This window comes from Clavelina lepadiformis, chromosome 4, assembly GCF_947623445.1.
Source record: "Clavelina lepadiformis chromosome 4, kaClaLepa1.1, whole genome shotgun sequence".
NCBI lineage: Eukaryota > Metazoa > Chordata > Ascidiacea > Aplousobranchia > Clavelinidae > Clavelina > Clavelina lepadiformis.
In genome coordinates, this window is record NC_135243.1 from 761,202 (window position 1) to 775,161 (window position 13,960).

The 13,960-nt window shown below is 36.6% G+C and overlaps 1 protein-coding gene across 1 annotated transcript; it reads right to left on the minus strand.

Annotated features, from left to right (window-relative positions):
* Positions 1 to 5,750: 5,750 nt before the first annotated feature.
* LOC143451729 (uncharacterized) lies at positions 5,751 to 10,950 on the minus strand. Its single transcript, XM_076952450.1, has 11 exons — positions 10,775 to 10,950; positions 10,534 to 10,659; positions 10,208 to 10,378; positions 9,875 to 10,005; positions 9,222 to 9,462; positions 8,745 to 8,828; positions 8,225 to 8,278; positions 7,069 to 8,051; positions 6,657 to 6,987; positions 6,474 to 6,561; positions 5,751 to 6,390 (listed from the first exon to the last, which is right to left on the minus strand). The coding sequence occupies exons 1-11, from the start codon at positions 10,917 to 10,919 to the stop codon at positions 6,186 to 6,188; spliced, it is 2,559 nt and encodes an 852-aa protein (XP_076808565.1). The 5' UTR covers positions 10,920 to 10,950; the 3' UTR covers positions 5,751 to 6,185.
* Between the last annotated feature and the right edge of the window lie 3,010 nt (positions 10,951 to 13,960).

Sequence of the window (13,960 nt, forward strand, 5' to 3'; positions counted from 1 at the left end):
AGTTGAATAAATCGTCAAACCTTTCCAGGCATCTCAGAGATCGCCGAAATTAATCTTTCCACATCACCAGGGGAGAAGCAGCTGCCCAGATCAAGCTTCTTTAACTCTTTTTGTTGTTTTCTTAAAACGTCACAAAAGATCGCGGCTTCCGATGATGACAAGTTCAATGGATTCAGATCCAGCTCTGTTGGAAAGTGCAGTGACGCCATATTGAAGAGTTCCATGTCGCTGGATTCGTTTAATTCGCATAAAAGCGAAATATATCTGCGTTGGTCGTCCTCATCTAAACAAACATAATAGTTAATTATTTACCGGTTGTAGTTCGCCGCGTTATAGAAATAAATTTAAGACGGAAATTTTTCATGTTTAAGCTACAAAGTCAAGTTGAAAGCGAAAACTTACTTTTCTTTAAATTATCTGTTTGGGACGAATTAAAAAAAGAAGCAGTCATTTTAAACTGAAGATAAACTTAATACAACAACCAGAATTGATCTAAATGACATGTGGCCTATTTAGCCGGCAAATATTTTCACCAGAATTACCGGCAGCCTACTAAGCTAGGCTCTGTACACTAGCACTGGCAATATGTTTGCAATAGACATGTAAATTACAAAACTTAATTTTACTTGGCCTAGTAGGCTGCTGTACTAATCTACCAGTGATTATGTGGAAATATTTCCGGCTAAGTAGGCTACATGTCATTTCAAGCAATTTTCACAAAATATTATCACACAAATATTTTCACAGCATCACCAGTCTGCCAGCAGCCTTACTGTACTAGGCCAAGTAAAGATAAGTTTTAAAATTCAACGTAAATGTGTGTTCTGCTGCACATAATGCATGTCTATGGCAAATAATACATAACATGCTTCTGCAGATTATTCAATTATTTGCAGATTTAGGACAAAGTCAGAAAATAAACTTACCTGACCAATAATTCAACTGTATTTTCTCAAATCGTACCAGCTGTGACTTTAGTGCTTCTGTCCAAATCCTCTTCTTCTCAGCAACATCTGGAATTAAATTATTATCAAGCTTAATACTGACAGGTGACAAATATAGTCTAGGCCTAGACGAAATAGCTTGCAATAAAATGTAGGCTAGTATACAGTGAGTTGTACTAATTTTAAATATCGCACATTTTTTGCATATAGCCTACTTGCTGTATACATACTACCAAATTTTCATTTTTCTGACTGACTGGCTGCTCATAAAACAGACAACTATTTTATGTTTTTGATGCTGATTAGTGATTACTAAAGTTTGAAAACACTATTTTCATCAAATTTAATAAAGAGTAGTCTTCGAATTAGGCACAGTATATATATTGCTAAAAACAAAAAACTGGGTTGCAGTAATATTTTTAAACTGCATGTTAAGAGCAGTTGTTAGAGGATCTTTTATTTTATAACGGTTATATATAACAAATACAACACATTGTTCTAAATAACAAGCAAACTGTGCATGAAATTACATGGATCACGAACTGTCAGAGGTGGGCAGTCAGTACTTTGAAAGTACCGTCTGTAACGGTATCGGTACAGTACTTGGCAATAAAGGTTCCAACGGTTCCGGAATTGGTAATATTTCAAAATAGTAGTCAGGTACTTTGCCAGTACTCGGTACCGAACTACTTTTCGTACAGTGGATCATGTTACAAGTGCAACTTTTGCTGATATTATGGCCCCGCTAAAGGTCAAAAATATGTGAACTCACTCTATGCGACTTTATTAGACATTCGTAGATTAAAAAAGAGCAAAAAGCACTAAAATTGAAATCAAGTTTCACTCAAAATGAAATTTAAAAAAACAAACTTCTGAAAACCTTGAAGTAATCATTTTAGAAGTACCAAGCACTGGGACAAACTTAAATTTCTAGAAAAAAGTAATTCAGTACAGGGATTCTGTACTGTTCTCTAAAAGTACCGATGGTATCGGTACTGAATAAAGTACCGCAATAAAATAATTTGGTACTATAGTACTGCTCACCTCTGAGAACTGTACTAAGTCTTGCTCAATAACCGATGTTTGATTGGTGGGGAATCATCTCTGAGGTCGTGTAAAAACTATCTTCTAATATCATATTAGCAAAGAGAAATGAGCGAAATTATTACACTGCATGTTAATGCAGTACACTTCGCTTATTATGACTGTCTTTGGACCAAACCATTTTGGTTACAATATCGGAATAGTCATAATAACCAAAGCTGCAAGCCTGATACATTGCCATACACCAAGCAGTATCGACACAGTCAGAAACAAATTGACTAAACTTTCTAAAATCTCATACATTTTTTACATGGTGCGAAAGAAAACTCACATGGCACAGTCATTCCTGTCTCATTGCATAGTTGACAAAGAAACATTGGGGGAATAAAATTGAAAAAGTGGTCGTAATACTCAAACACAGGTCATAGTAAACAGAGACATTTGTATGGCAAAGTTTGGCACTATATCAACATGGTCATATAAAGCGGGTGGTCATATTAAACCGACTTTATTGCATATAAATGTGTAGCACACCATATGGTGGCTATCATTTTTTTACATGAGTTGGTAGGGGCGGCCAGTGTAAAATAACACAAGTGTTAGCCTAAACCATATTTCAGCTATATTATTTTCTGTTGGCCGAGACACTAAACAGAAACAGGTTTTGCTTGCTTTCGTAGTAGTGCTGTAATTGATTTTGTAATAATAAGGAGAGGAGTACTGAATCAGTTTATGAGTATCAAAACCAAATTTTTGAAAAAACAATCGAAACATTGCGACCAAGCCATGTATTATAGTATTGTAAACGTTTGTATTATACAGATGAATGTAACAGTGCTTTTGCTCCAAATTAGTTTATTCTAATTTTCTGCTAGTATGTTTAGTTGTGATTTTCAGTGTCAAAATACTTGTATATAGCAAAATGGCAATATAAATGATTTCCTGCTGTGACACAAAAACTTGTAAATTAGTATTTAATTTGCAATGCTTTTTCTCTATTTTATATTTAATGAAATTTATATTCTTAGAATGACAACTCATTCGCAAAACAGCCACTGAAGTATTCTTCCACAACCTGCACTCAACCTCAGAGACATGCGCAACAAACACGATGTCTATCTTAAGTGGCAACCAATCCACAAACATCACATGCATTTGTTTGACGTGAAGACCACCTGGTGCTGCTAGAAAAATGCTTATCAAACTGCAACAGACCTGAGTGAACTGTGTGTCAAACCAAAACCGATGAAAATCAATGAAAAGCCTTATTTAAGTACCGGCTTTTCACAGCAGTTACAATGCTGAAACTGATCAATAGTCAACCCAAAAGTCAACCCCTGACTCTTACTCCAGTAACAACTACAGACTATCAGCAGTGATCCCATGATTTTGCAATGGACATTGTTTATATTACTGTAAAAATGTTCATCATTACCCTTTAAAACAGAGTAAACATTGTATACTTGGCAGCATTTGCCACAATGAGACACTGACAAAAGAAACATTTCATACTACAAGTACATGTTTATTTATTGTCAGGGCTGGTCTTAGGCCATTGCCAGTGATTTAAACAACTTGGGCTCCATGCCCCTTAGTACCAAAACAAAATTAGCATTTCTTTGTGCTAATGACAGTGTTGTTAATTTGTTGTCGAAGTGTTATTGTCAATGTTATTATTTAACTTTCTTGAAAGAGAATGTGAACTTGGTGAAAACATATCACAAAGCAAAGCTTTGATGAGAGCTGATTTGCAAAGAGTTTATATTTGGTTAACGTTGATATGAATATTATTCCATTAAGTTATTTAAAGTTAAGTTATATTATTCCATTAAGTTATTGGCAAAAAAATGCCCACCATCAGTTCTTGCATTGGGTTCGTGCTTAGTAAGGCCTGTCCTGTATACTGCACAGCACAAAAATGACAATTTATGGACTGACTGTGTTGAATGACGTGGATATGATAATGCACAAATTACAGTTAATGCCACAGGACTTACAAACAATGCACGAAAATAAATGTACTCAATATTGAGCTTTATGCCACCCAAATAGATGTGTGTAATTCCATTGATTCAAGTAATGTACAAAATGTTGTATCACTGTTTGTGGAGCAATTGTAATACAGTTAAAGCTCATTAACTTGACTTCATTTGAATGGAAATTCAAACAATTTAAAGCAACTTAAATTAATAAAATGCATGTAAACTACTAATAGTAACTGAAGTGTACTTTTGTTTCCCCAGAGCATAGTTAGCACTAATTATCTCAACACCTAAAGTTGTCTAACTCAATGCCTTTTCAACTCAAGATATGATTTTAACTTTAGCGTATCACATTTAAGAACTTCAGCTGAAGGTTATTCTCAAAATATGCAACAACAAATGGAAATAACTGTTATGTGAGCAATTTAAGAAACTAAACTAAGTGAGACAAAAGCAGTTGTAGAGCTCCACAGGCTAGTGTACAAAGCCAAGCATATAAGACTTAAACAGATATAGCAGTAGCACAGCAACAAACATGGGTGCTACATCTAATAACATCATCATGCTGTGTAATAGGCTACTTCTATCAATTCTTACTTTTATCTGATAAAATTTATCACATCTATAATTTACAAAAAAGAGTCTTTGTAAAAGATGATGAATGAATGCAACTATTATACCCCAGTCATGTGTTTATGGTTATTTGCAGCCAATTTTACCAGCCTATTATAACTGGAAATAGGTTGATTGGTCCTTATACTTTGTGCTAATAGGTTAACCACTTTTCGATGTTATTATTATGCAATTGTGTTTAAGTTCTTGGACCTAAGACAACAATGTCCATAAAAAATATGGGCAGAGCTTTCACATTGGAACATTTCTGAAAGCAGTAACCTAGGAAATTTAGCTTGAACGTCATAACATCTATTATATGCAACTTTTGCAGTTTGTTAACCAATATAGTGTGCTAAAATATACAGTAGCTTAAAATGTGGGCAAAGACAAAGCAAAAATGATTAAAAAGGATTTTAATTGTAGCTCTGAAGTTGCAACTGATATGAAAGTATATTTGCCGGTAGCCTATACATAGGCTAACCACACAAACTACTCAGAAATCTATTCATATTTCGTTTTACATCCTACCGGATTCTTCACTATGTTTCTCATACACTGAAACATGCCCTAATCTTCGGCAACTTTTCTTGGAATATTACTAAGTTTTAGTCAGACATAAAACGTAAGTTTTTTACACATATGCTTATTACCGGTACCTTACCACAAGTTTCGGCTTTAGCATTATCCTTGTCCTGTGGTGATGACGGGATTATTCAGACGCCATGTAACCTCCATTAACCCATTAACAGTGATAGTGCCCATCTTAACTTCGCAACGTTTACTTTTAGAGTATAACTAAAATTTTAAACAGTTGTGCAAGTGGCAGTTACAGTTAACTTCATCAATTGCAAGTCTGGATCAGTTTGATACAAAATGACAACAATGAATCGATCACGTGACTTTGTTGTTATTTTGATTATTTTCATCGTAACCATTAGAGACGATGTTTCCATCAAACCTTTGGATGTTTTAATAAATCTTTTGCTATGTGCTCTGTAATACTTTGGGATTGATTTGCAATGAAAATTAAATTATTAAAATGAGCCCTTATTTTGTATTTGGTACCAATTGAAATAAAAAAATTTTCTTTGCCATTATATTATTGTGATCTACGTTTTAGCCTTGGAGGCCACATTCGACTGTTTTATTTGTGGTAAATATCATCGTAATTGTTTATGTCTTTGCGACCACTTACCTGAGTAGAATTTTTGGTCACTTATATTTAAGGCATAAAATAAAATGAAAAAGATGTGATTAAATGGATACGTTATTGTAGTATTATTGTGGAATTAGAAGATACGGGGTTGTCAATAAAATGAACATGATATTGACAAAGCTTGTCAAGTTGGGGAAAGTGCAATAATATCATGACCCTTGCGACGGAATACTTCATCACCGATAGATACGAAACTCATCCAAATTTGTCAGAAAAACACAACCTATAGCTTTTTAACGATGAACATAAACGTAACTCAAAATAAATAAAACTTGCAATCGTACCTTACAAATTCTTCTGCAAAGTCCTATACAATTTGGTAATGCTCTAGATAACTTAGCAAGTTTCTGGTACCGTTGGGTGTTGGTACTTTTGAAAACTGTATCAAATTACTTTACAAAAGCATTTGCAAAATACTGTAACAAGAACAAAATGGTACAAACCGGATGATGAGGATGCCTTCATATATTCCTGCTGTTCTGTAGACCTATGTGAAAGTAAGGCTGATGACTGATGTTCTGGAGATGATATCTTCTCCTCTGCTGGCTTTTGTGTTAGTGAAATCTGCTCCTCTACCTGATCATCTTGTCTGAATAAGTCATAATTGCTTTTGTCTCTTTCATGTCTAATATGAGCTCATTTATGGAACAGCAAAAGCTTTTTAAACTTCACCTGTTTAAGCAGCAAAAACAACGAGATAACAAGAGTGAGCGTTCTCGCTGATCGTGCCCAGTTGCGGCAATATTGCTCATGCTGGAATCTGAAGAAAAGTTGATATTTTACAATTTTCATGTTTGAATAAGCTTAATAGTAAATCATAACTTAAAATGCACATTACTACTATCCTGATAATACCTTTCATCATATCTATGAGCAGACCGCAAACAAATCTCCTAATAACAGACCACTTCTCCTCGAAAAATAGCTCGTTTGAAACAAGGTGTTTAAACTTATCCATGGGCAGCTCATTAACGATGAACTTTGCGGTGAAAAACTCCTGATACAGTTGGTGGGCGAAGTAATACTTCACGTGGCCATCAAACACGCGGCTGACTGCCGCAAAATGGGCGTAAATGCCGACGACGATATCTTGTATCTCGTCTGGTTCAAGACCAACTGCTCTGAGGTCGTCACGTGTGATGACAACTGTAGACCTCATAGTGGCTTTGAAGGCCACTTCACTGAGCTGCAACACAATACAAGTAATAATATGGTCTCGTACATTACCACTATTTTAGGCAAAGAGAAACATGTTCAGTTCTCTCACCTGCTTTACTAATAAATTGATGTCTTGGTGTTTTGCATTGTCACTGCATCTGAGGTTCTCCAAAACTGTGGCAAAAACCCGTGTTGTGGTGCTGATTTTTCCAATTTGTGTTGTAGGAGCCAAACCTGCTGCTATAACTAACTGAAGCAACAGCGGGTTGAAACAAAGTGCAAAAACAATTTTAGCATTTCGGGAAAGATCATTCCAAAGCTTGTCGGCAGAAGCACCAGCATAAAAATAAAACAGTTTCTTCATACCTTCTAGGGGCAGATCACCAAGTAAGATTGTAGAGTCTGGACGTAGTGGAGCAGGAAGCTTGATGACACTGTGGGGTCTGGAGGTAAAGACGAGCTTAATGTCTGGAAGGAATTGTTTATTGCATAAGTTGGCAATGAGGTCTGGTACACTTTGGGGAGTATCATAGTCCACTTTGGGTACTTTGTCTTTAAATGACCACTCCGCCTGATCCAGACCATCAAAGAGTAGAAGACAACTTTTCTGATTTTTTTTGATCCACTCCCATGCATCCTCTCGAGTGCTGTCGTCTAAATCCGGATAAATGTTATCCATAATTAGCTTCCGGAAACTGACCTCTTTGCCAACTGGCATCTCCATAAATTTGTAATAAAGACATTTGTATTTTTCTGTTTTGGCTAATCTTTTGGACAAAGTCGTCTTTCCGGATCCGGGGTAACCTATGAATGCTGTAAAGCGATTGTTGGACTTCAGCAATTCTTCAAATTCAATGTCCTCATCCCGCTTAAGTGTATCAGGTTCACCAGTTGAAGCGGCAAAAGTTTCATGTTCTGGAACTGCCTGTCCGCAGAAATAAGATACTTTAGTGTACTTTGGATGGACAACTGGAATATCTTCTACTGAGACGTCGATTCCAGCTTGGAGACGGATGTCATCTTCACGGCGTTTATTTTGCTCTTGCAAAACCTTTCCAATGGCTTCCTCTCGCTTTCCGAGTTTTCGATGGTCTGATAAGAATACAGACCTTTAAAGCATGAATATTTAAAAAGGAAACTGCATAAGGTTATATATATATTTATAAATCGTGACAGTTGCAAAACGCACTTGTAGTTTCCTCAGCAACTACGGCATATAAAACATACATTAATGGTCCATTAAATACATCATTGTGTATACTAACCTGCTTTATTTGTATCCAAACATTTCGTGAGTTGCTGTTGTTCATTGGGATGATCTATGGAACAGTTAAAAAATAGTTATGTATCGTTGAAAGGAAAACTGTTCTTAGGAGATATTTTGGTTTTGGTTCCAAACCCAAATAAATACAAGCCATAACAGTGCCAAAATGCAAAAGCCTTGACTAAAAGTTTAAATCGATCCATATATAATCGGTGTTATGCACAGCTGCACTCTGTTATAAAACGATAGTATGATAATAATAACAGCAGTTTGCTTTTAACAAAAATTTGGTTTAGCAAATAAAAGTTGTGATGAAAAATCGAACACGCTATAATTACAAAATGTGTCAGCAGTTTTGTAAAATTTCCAATTAATATTTCTGGAGGTAGCAGCAGATAAAAGCATAAAAACTAACAGTAAGTAAAATAAAAAGAACTAATAACTAATAACAACAACTTCAGTTATTTTTTTAATGATAAAATGTTGTGATAACTACTTTTTCAACTTATGAGTTAAATTACCTATTTCTTGGATAAGCTTTTCAAAGTTATTCTCAAATGATTCTTTGCTAAAATCGTAGTAGAGTTTTCCCGACACCAAAAGAGCTTTTGATAAAGATTGTAAAAATATAAATGTTAATTTGTGGTGAAAGTTGGTGATAAAAATTAATTCAGTAAAGAATATCCAAAGGTAAAAATAGAAAAAAAACATAAACTTACATAAATGATTAGTTAAAGCAAGAGCAGAATATAAGAACTCTTAAAGTTAACATTGATTTATCGCCACAAACTTTCGTTTACTTGAGTTTGCGTCTTCTGGTGTAACAATTATGATTAATAATGAAAATAACAATACTAAATATAATGTTGCCATTCAAACCTTAAGCAACATCCCATTTTGTGACGTAGAAATCAATTTAAAAAAATCAACGAGTCATAGGCATAAAAATGCGTTGAAAACAACCAAGCACAAATGAAAAGTATAATAAAAATGCATACCTGTCCAGCCATCCATTTTATAATTGTCTTGGGTGATAATGGGTATTATACGTTTTCTCTTGTCAGCGGCAAGTTTGACTTCCCTTTTGCAGTTTTCACTGAGTTTATAATTTTCGGACAGAAACATGAGGACCAAGTAAGCGTTGTCAACGGCTTCATACATTCTGTCATAAATGTCTCCTCTGATCTCGTCTTTATCAATCCACACTTTGTAACCAGCGGCAGAGAGTTCATCGGATATCTGCAAAAGTGCGAGAAAATTAAACTAGACTGTTAAGTTATGTTTGTGAGTAGCTAATTTGCAACTCTTCTACTTTCGTAATCTTTCTAAAACCAACAAGCGGTTTCGGTTATTAGTAATTTGCAAAATAAATCTAAGACGAAAACAGAACAGCGCATTTTATAAATTCCACATCATCTAAATGATGTTTTTGCTGATATTTACGATATGTGTATGAAATAAAAGTTTCTTTCTGACCATAGCACAAATTTTTAAATTAAGATACAGCGAAAGTGAAGAACGAAACTATGTATTTACCAAAAGACAAAGTTTGAATTTGGAGTTTTAAACATTTTTTGATTATTAATTCTATTAACATTTCGTGTACTTCGTTAAAACATGTATACTGAGAATATAAAATCTATTTACAAACCTTATGAGCGAGATCCTTTGAATCATTCCAGTTATAACTGATCATTATATGCTGGTTGGCTTGGTTGTCATCCTGGTGTTGACTGGTCCCAGGTCCACAAGGTGAATTTGTTGCTTGTGGATTATTAGGTTCTGAAATAAGATGTAATATTTAAGCAAAGATGCATGGGTCTTGTACCGCTGTTGGAGAAAAGAAACGCGAAGCACTTAAACAAGTAGCGACACATGTAAAATAATTCAGGAAGTGATAAGATGAAAGAAAAAAAATGTGAAACGATAATGAAAGACAATAAGCATTTTACAAGAAAACGTTGTACGGTCTTATAATGCTTACCTAAAGAGTTTATTTGTTTCTCTTTAACTTGTGTCGAATTTACATTTTTTAAATCACTGACATCCTTTTGCTTATATTCTCTGTTGTCTTGGTATTGTCTTTGATCGTGATGTTGGTATTGTCTTTCATCGTGGTGGTAAATTTTAGGAGCATAATTAATCATGACTGGCCCTGATTTGCGGTAAAAGATAAGATTTTCATCTATAAAAAGGCATCACAATAATATGGAAACATAGTTTGATAAATGCAACTAATAGGCTTTATCCTAAGTATTTAAAAACAATTGTGTGCTTACGTATTCAGGGACACAGTTTCATAAAACTTACCAACTCTGCTTTCAGCCACTTTGCTTGTAAGCTCAATCAACCCTGGATCAATTCTACTTAAAACATTCTGAGAAGCTTCAGCATTTTCCATTGCTTGCAAGACTTGATTTTCTGCATCTGCAGGCCCTGGATTTAAAGCAAAGGAAAAACAAAACTTTTATACCAAGTAATATATTAACAGGTTTTTATGTAATTACAGCCAAGTACGAAGACTTAATCATTTCAATCTCAGATTACTCACCATGAGGCATCCCCGCTAGCATTGAAACAGCACGTGATGTTCCAGGTTGTTCATCACTTTCACCTGATGAGCTCTCTTCATTGTTACCAGGTTGTACAAGTTGAGGTTTATCTTCGGTCAATCTTTGCTCTTCTGACTTCGACATACTTCAACGTTGCAGTAATTATCTTAGCTTAGGTTTTATACCTGGTCAAAATTGTTGATGACGTGAACTTGAAATTTAAACTTTGTTAATATAACGATTAGTTCTTTAGTCTATAACTCTATATAGTTTTATTTTAGCATTTTATTTTAGTTTTTTTTGCATTTTATATTTCAGTATTTTATTTTTAGTATTTTTAGTATTTTATTAGTTTATATATATATATGATGATTATATGTGCTGCTGCTGCCAGCACGAGCACGTCTGTGCGTTGCCGACGAATTTGAGTTCCTGAGCAGGCTTGTTTATGCCGAAGTTGCTGAGTAGCCTTGTTTCTTCCGGAATTGCGGAGAAATCTTGTAACCTTCGAGGTTCCCAGAGCAGTGTCAATGCCACCAAAGTATAACTCCGAAGTAACCTCATTGCCGCTTAAGAAAAGTTCCAATCTCGTTTTGGTTAAAGTTCCGGACTATCCTCCCAAGTTAAGTTCCAGTCTCGCTTCTTCCTAAGATCTTGAGCAGCCTCCTTGGCACCTGAGTTGATTTTCAGGGCAGTCGTGTTTCTGCCGAAGTCCTTGAGCAACCTCGTCACCACCAAAGTCCTCGAAGCAGAATCGTTCACGCCGAATTTCCCAGACCAGCGTCGTTGCCGTCGGGTTAAGTTTCGAAGCAGTCTTTTTTCCGTCCGAGTTGCCGGAGAAGCCTCGTTGTTGACGGAGTTCCCGAAACAGTCTCGCTGACACCAGTGTTAAATTCTAGAGCAGTTTCTTTGCCGATGGAGTCACTGAAGCTGTTTTGTGGCTGCCGGAGTTCTTGGAGCAGCCTAGTTAACGTCTGTGTTAAATTCCGGAGAAATATCACTTCCACCAAAGTTCCCGGAGTAGACTTCCATCCGCCAGAGTTGAGTTGAGTTGAGAGTTCAATTCTAGAGCACTCTCGTTTCCGACGACTTTCCAGAGCTGTCTTTTTTTTGCCGAAACTCCTAGAACAGTGTTGGCAGCAACTCCTAGCCGGTGTTGGCAGAACAGACTCTTTGCCACCGGAGTTATGAAAGCTATGAGACTGGATATTTTGCGACACGGTTTCGTGGTAACTAGTTAGACACGACCGTATTGGTGATTTGAGAAAATCAACTAAAAGCGGCATTTTTGCACTGAAAATGGGAAAGTGTCCTGGGTGAGAAAAGCCATGAGCGCCGAGCTTGTTTGCTTACGTTGATATATGGCGGGTTATCTCCTGGATACTTTATTGCGTCCTGGCACCGTATTACGCTGAGCAAACAACGCTTGCCGATAACTCGGCATTATAACTTACACTTTTCATTGCTTTTATGTTCAGTAAAAATAAGATATAAATTTTATTTTACTAGTTAATACCACATCATATTTAGCAATCAATGCATTTAAACTTTCATTTACTTTAAGTGAATTGAAAGTCATCCCTGCATTTCAATCACCGCTAGATGGGGAGATGGAGAAATGACTCAAACTTTTGAATTTGTCAGCCAAGCGCGTCGAAGTAGCAACATAGCCTGGTGTCCGTAGAAACCGTGAGTTTTGTGACTAATCTTTTATCGTGCGTTTGTTGCTGTTCCTGGATGCCATCGGTCATGATTTGAGATAAAAAGTCGAAGGCAAAGACAAGAGTATCAATGAACTTCGATTCAACACGCATCCTAAGCTACCAACAGCGTTGAGCTTTCCCACAAGCTGCAATTAGATTAAGTCCAACCTGTCCAATTGCACCATCAAAAGGCGCGGGATTTAGTTTAGATGCCAAAAGCGCTCTGCGATAGTTGTTATCTCTAGAAAATATAGGTTGAAGAAAAGAAATGGTTGAATCTTATTGTTGCTGGTGTTTTCGCAGAAGTTTGACACGATCAATCAATCATATGCCTGTTAAAACGAATACTGGGTACTTTGCTACATCGTATGGTTTGTACGCATGGTAGACGGTTTTTTGCATCTTTACAGGTTTTGTTTGCTGTGTCACGTTCCAGAGCTTTGCACTGTGCGCTGTATCCAAGAGTTCACCTTCACACGCCGCCGTGTATTTCAATTTGATCGCATAATCGCCACAAGCAGGTCTCCCGTTACACTGATGATCCTGCCAACGATGCAAGTAGTATTGTCGATGTATTGTATGTATGTATTGCAACGATGTATTGTCATCATGCCGAGCTTTTGCCAACCATGCAAGCTCTTATTTTCTACCCACAATGTAATACCGCAGTCAAGCTGCTACACGACCAAGGACTGCATCACACGGCATCTGAATCGATTATTTTTAGTTCATAGATTTATGGCGATTGTGTTAACTCGAAAGTTTACTAGATCAATGGATCGATGCCGAAAGCATCCCGACTGGAAACACAGGACAGAGACGGCAATAGTCTGGCCGGAGTCACTGACACACTCGCAACTGCGTTCGCTGCCAGAGCTCCCAACTCATGACGTCGCTGAGTGCTTTGACAAGTTATTGCGTCTAATTACACAGAGCTTCGAGGAGCGCACAGACAACACAGACATGTTAACATCAGATTTATCGCTCGTCGACTTTAAACCTTCCCAGCTTATGCGGTGATATTTGTGCGTCATTGGTGAGAAAACCTCACGGCTACAGCTGAGGGAAAGGTTAAAGCTCGATTTATTGAAAAGTTGACGTCGCACTTTTCAACTCGTCCATTAGGAACCTTCGCGAACACGATGGCAGGCCGATGTCATTTTGATTGGTTGATTGATTGGTCGATGATATTTTGGCGATCGTTTCAACATTTCACGAAGCGTATGCTCGAACATATCACATTGACAATGAACCACGCGCGACATCGCCAGCGCATTCAGAAGGTAATTTCGTCACCAGCCACACTGATTTCACTGATTCTATATTCACAGTAATTCGTGTTATGGAGACCACGCAGCAAAGTGTCGTAATAGCTCCAACAATTACCAAGTTAAATAAATAATTACAGAGGGCGAAGTAATCAAAATTAGTCGGAAAATGAATGACTCGCACAATCGAGGCCGAGACCGAGGAAACGATAAC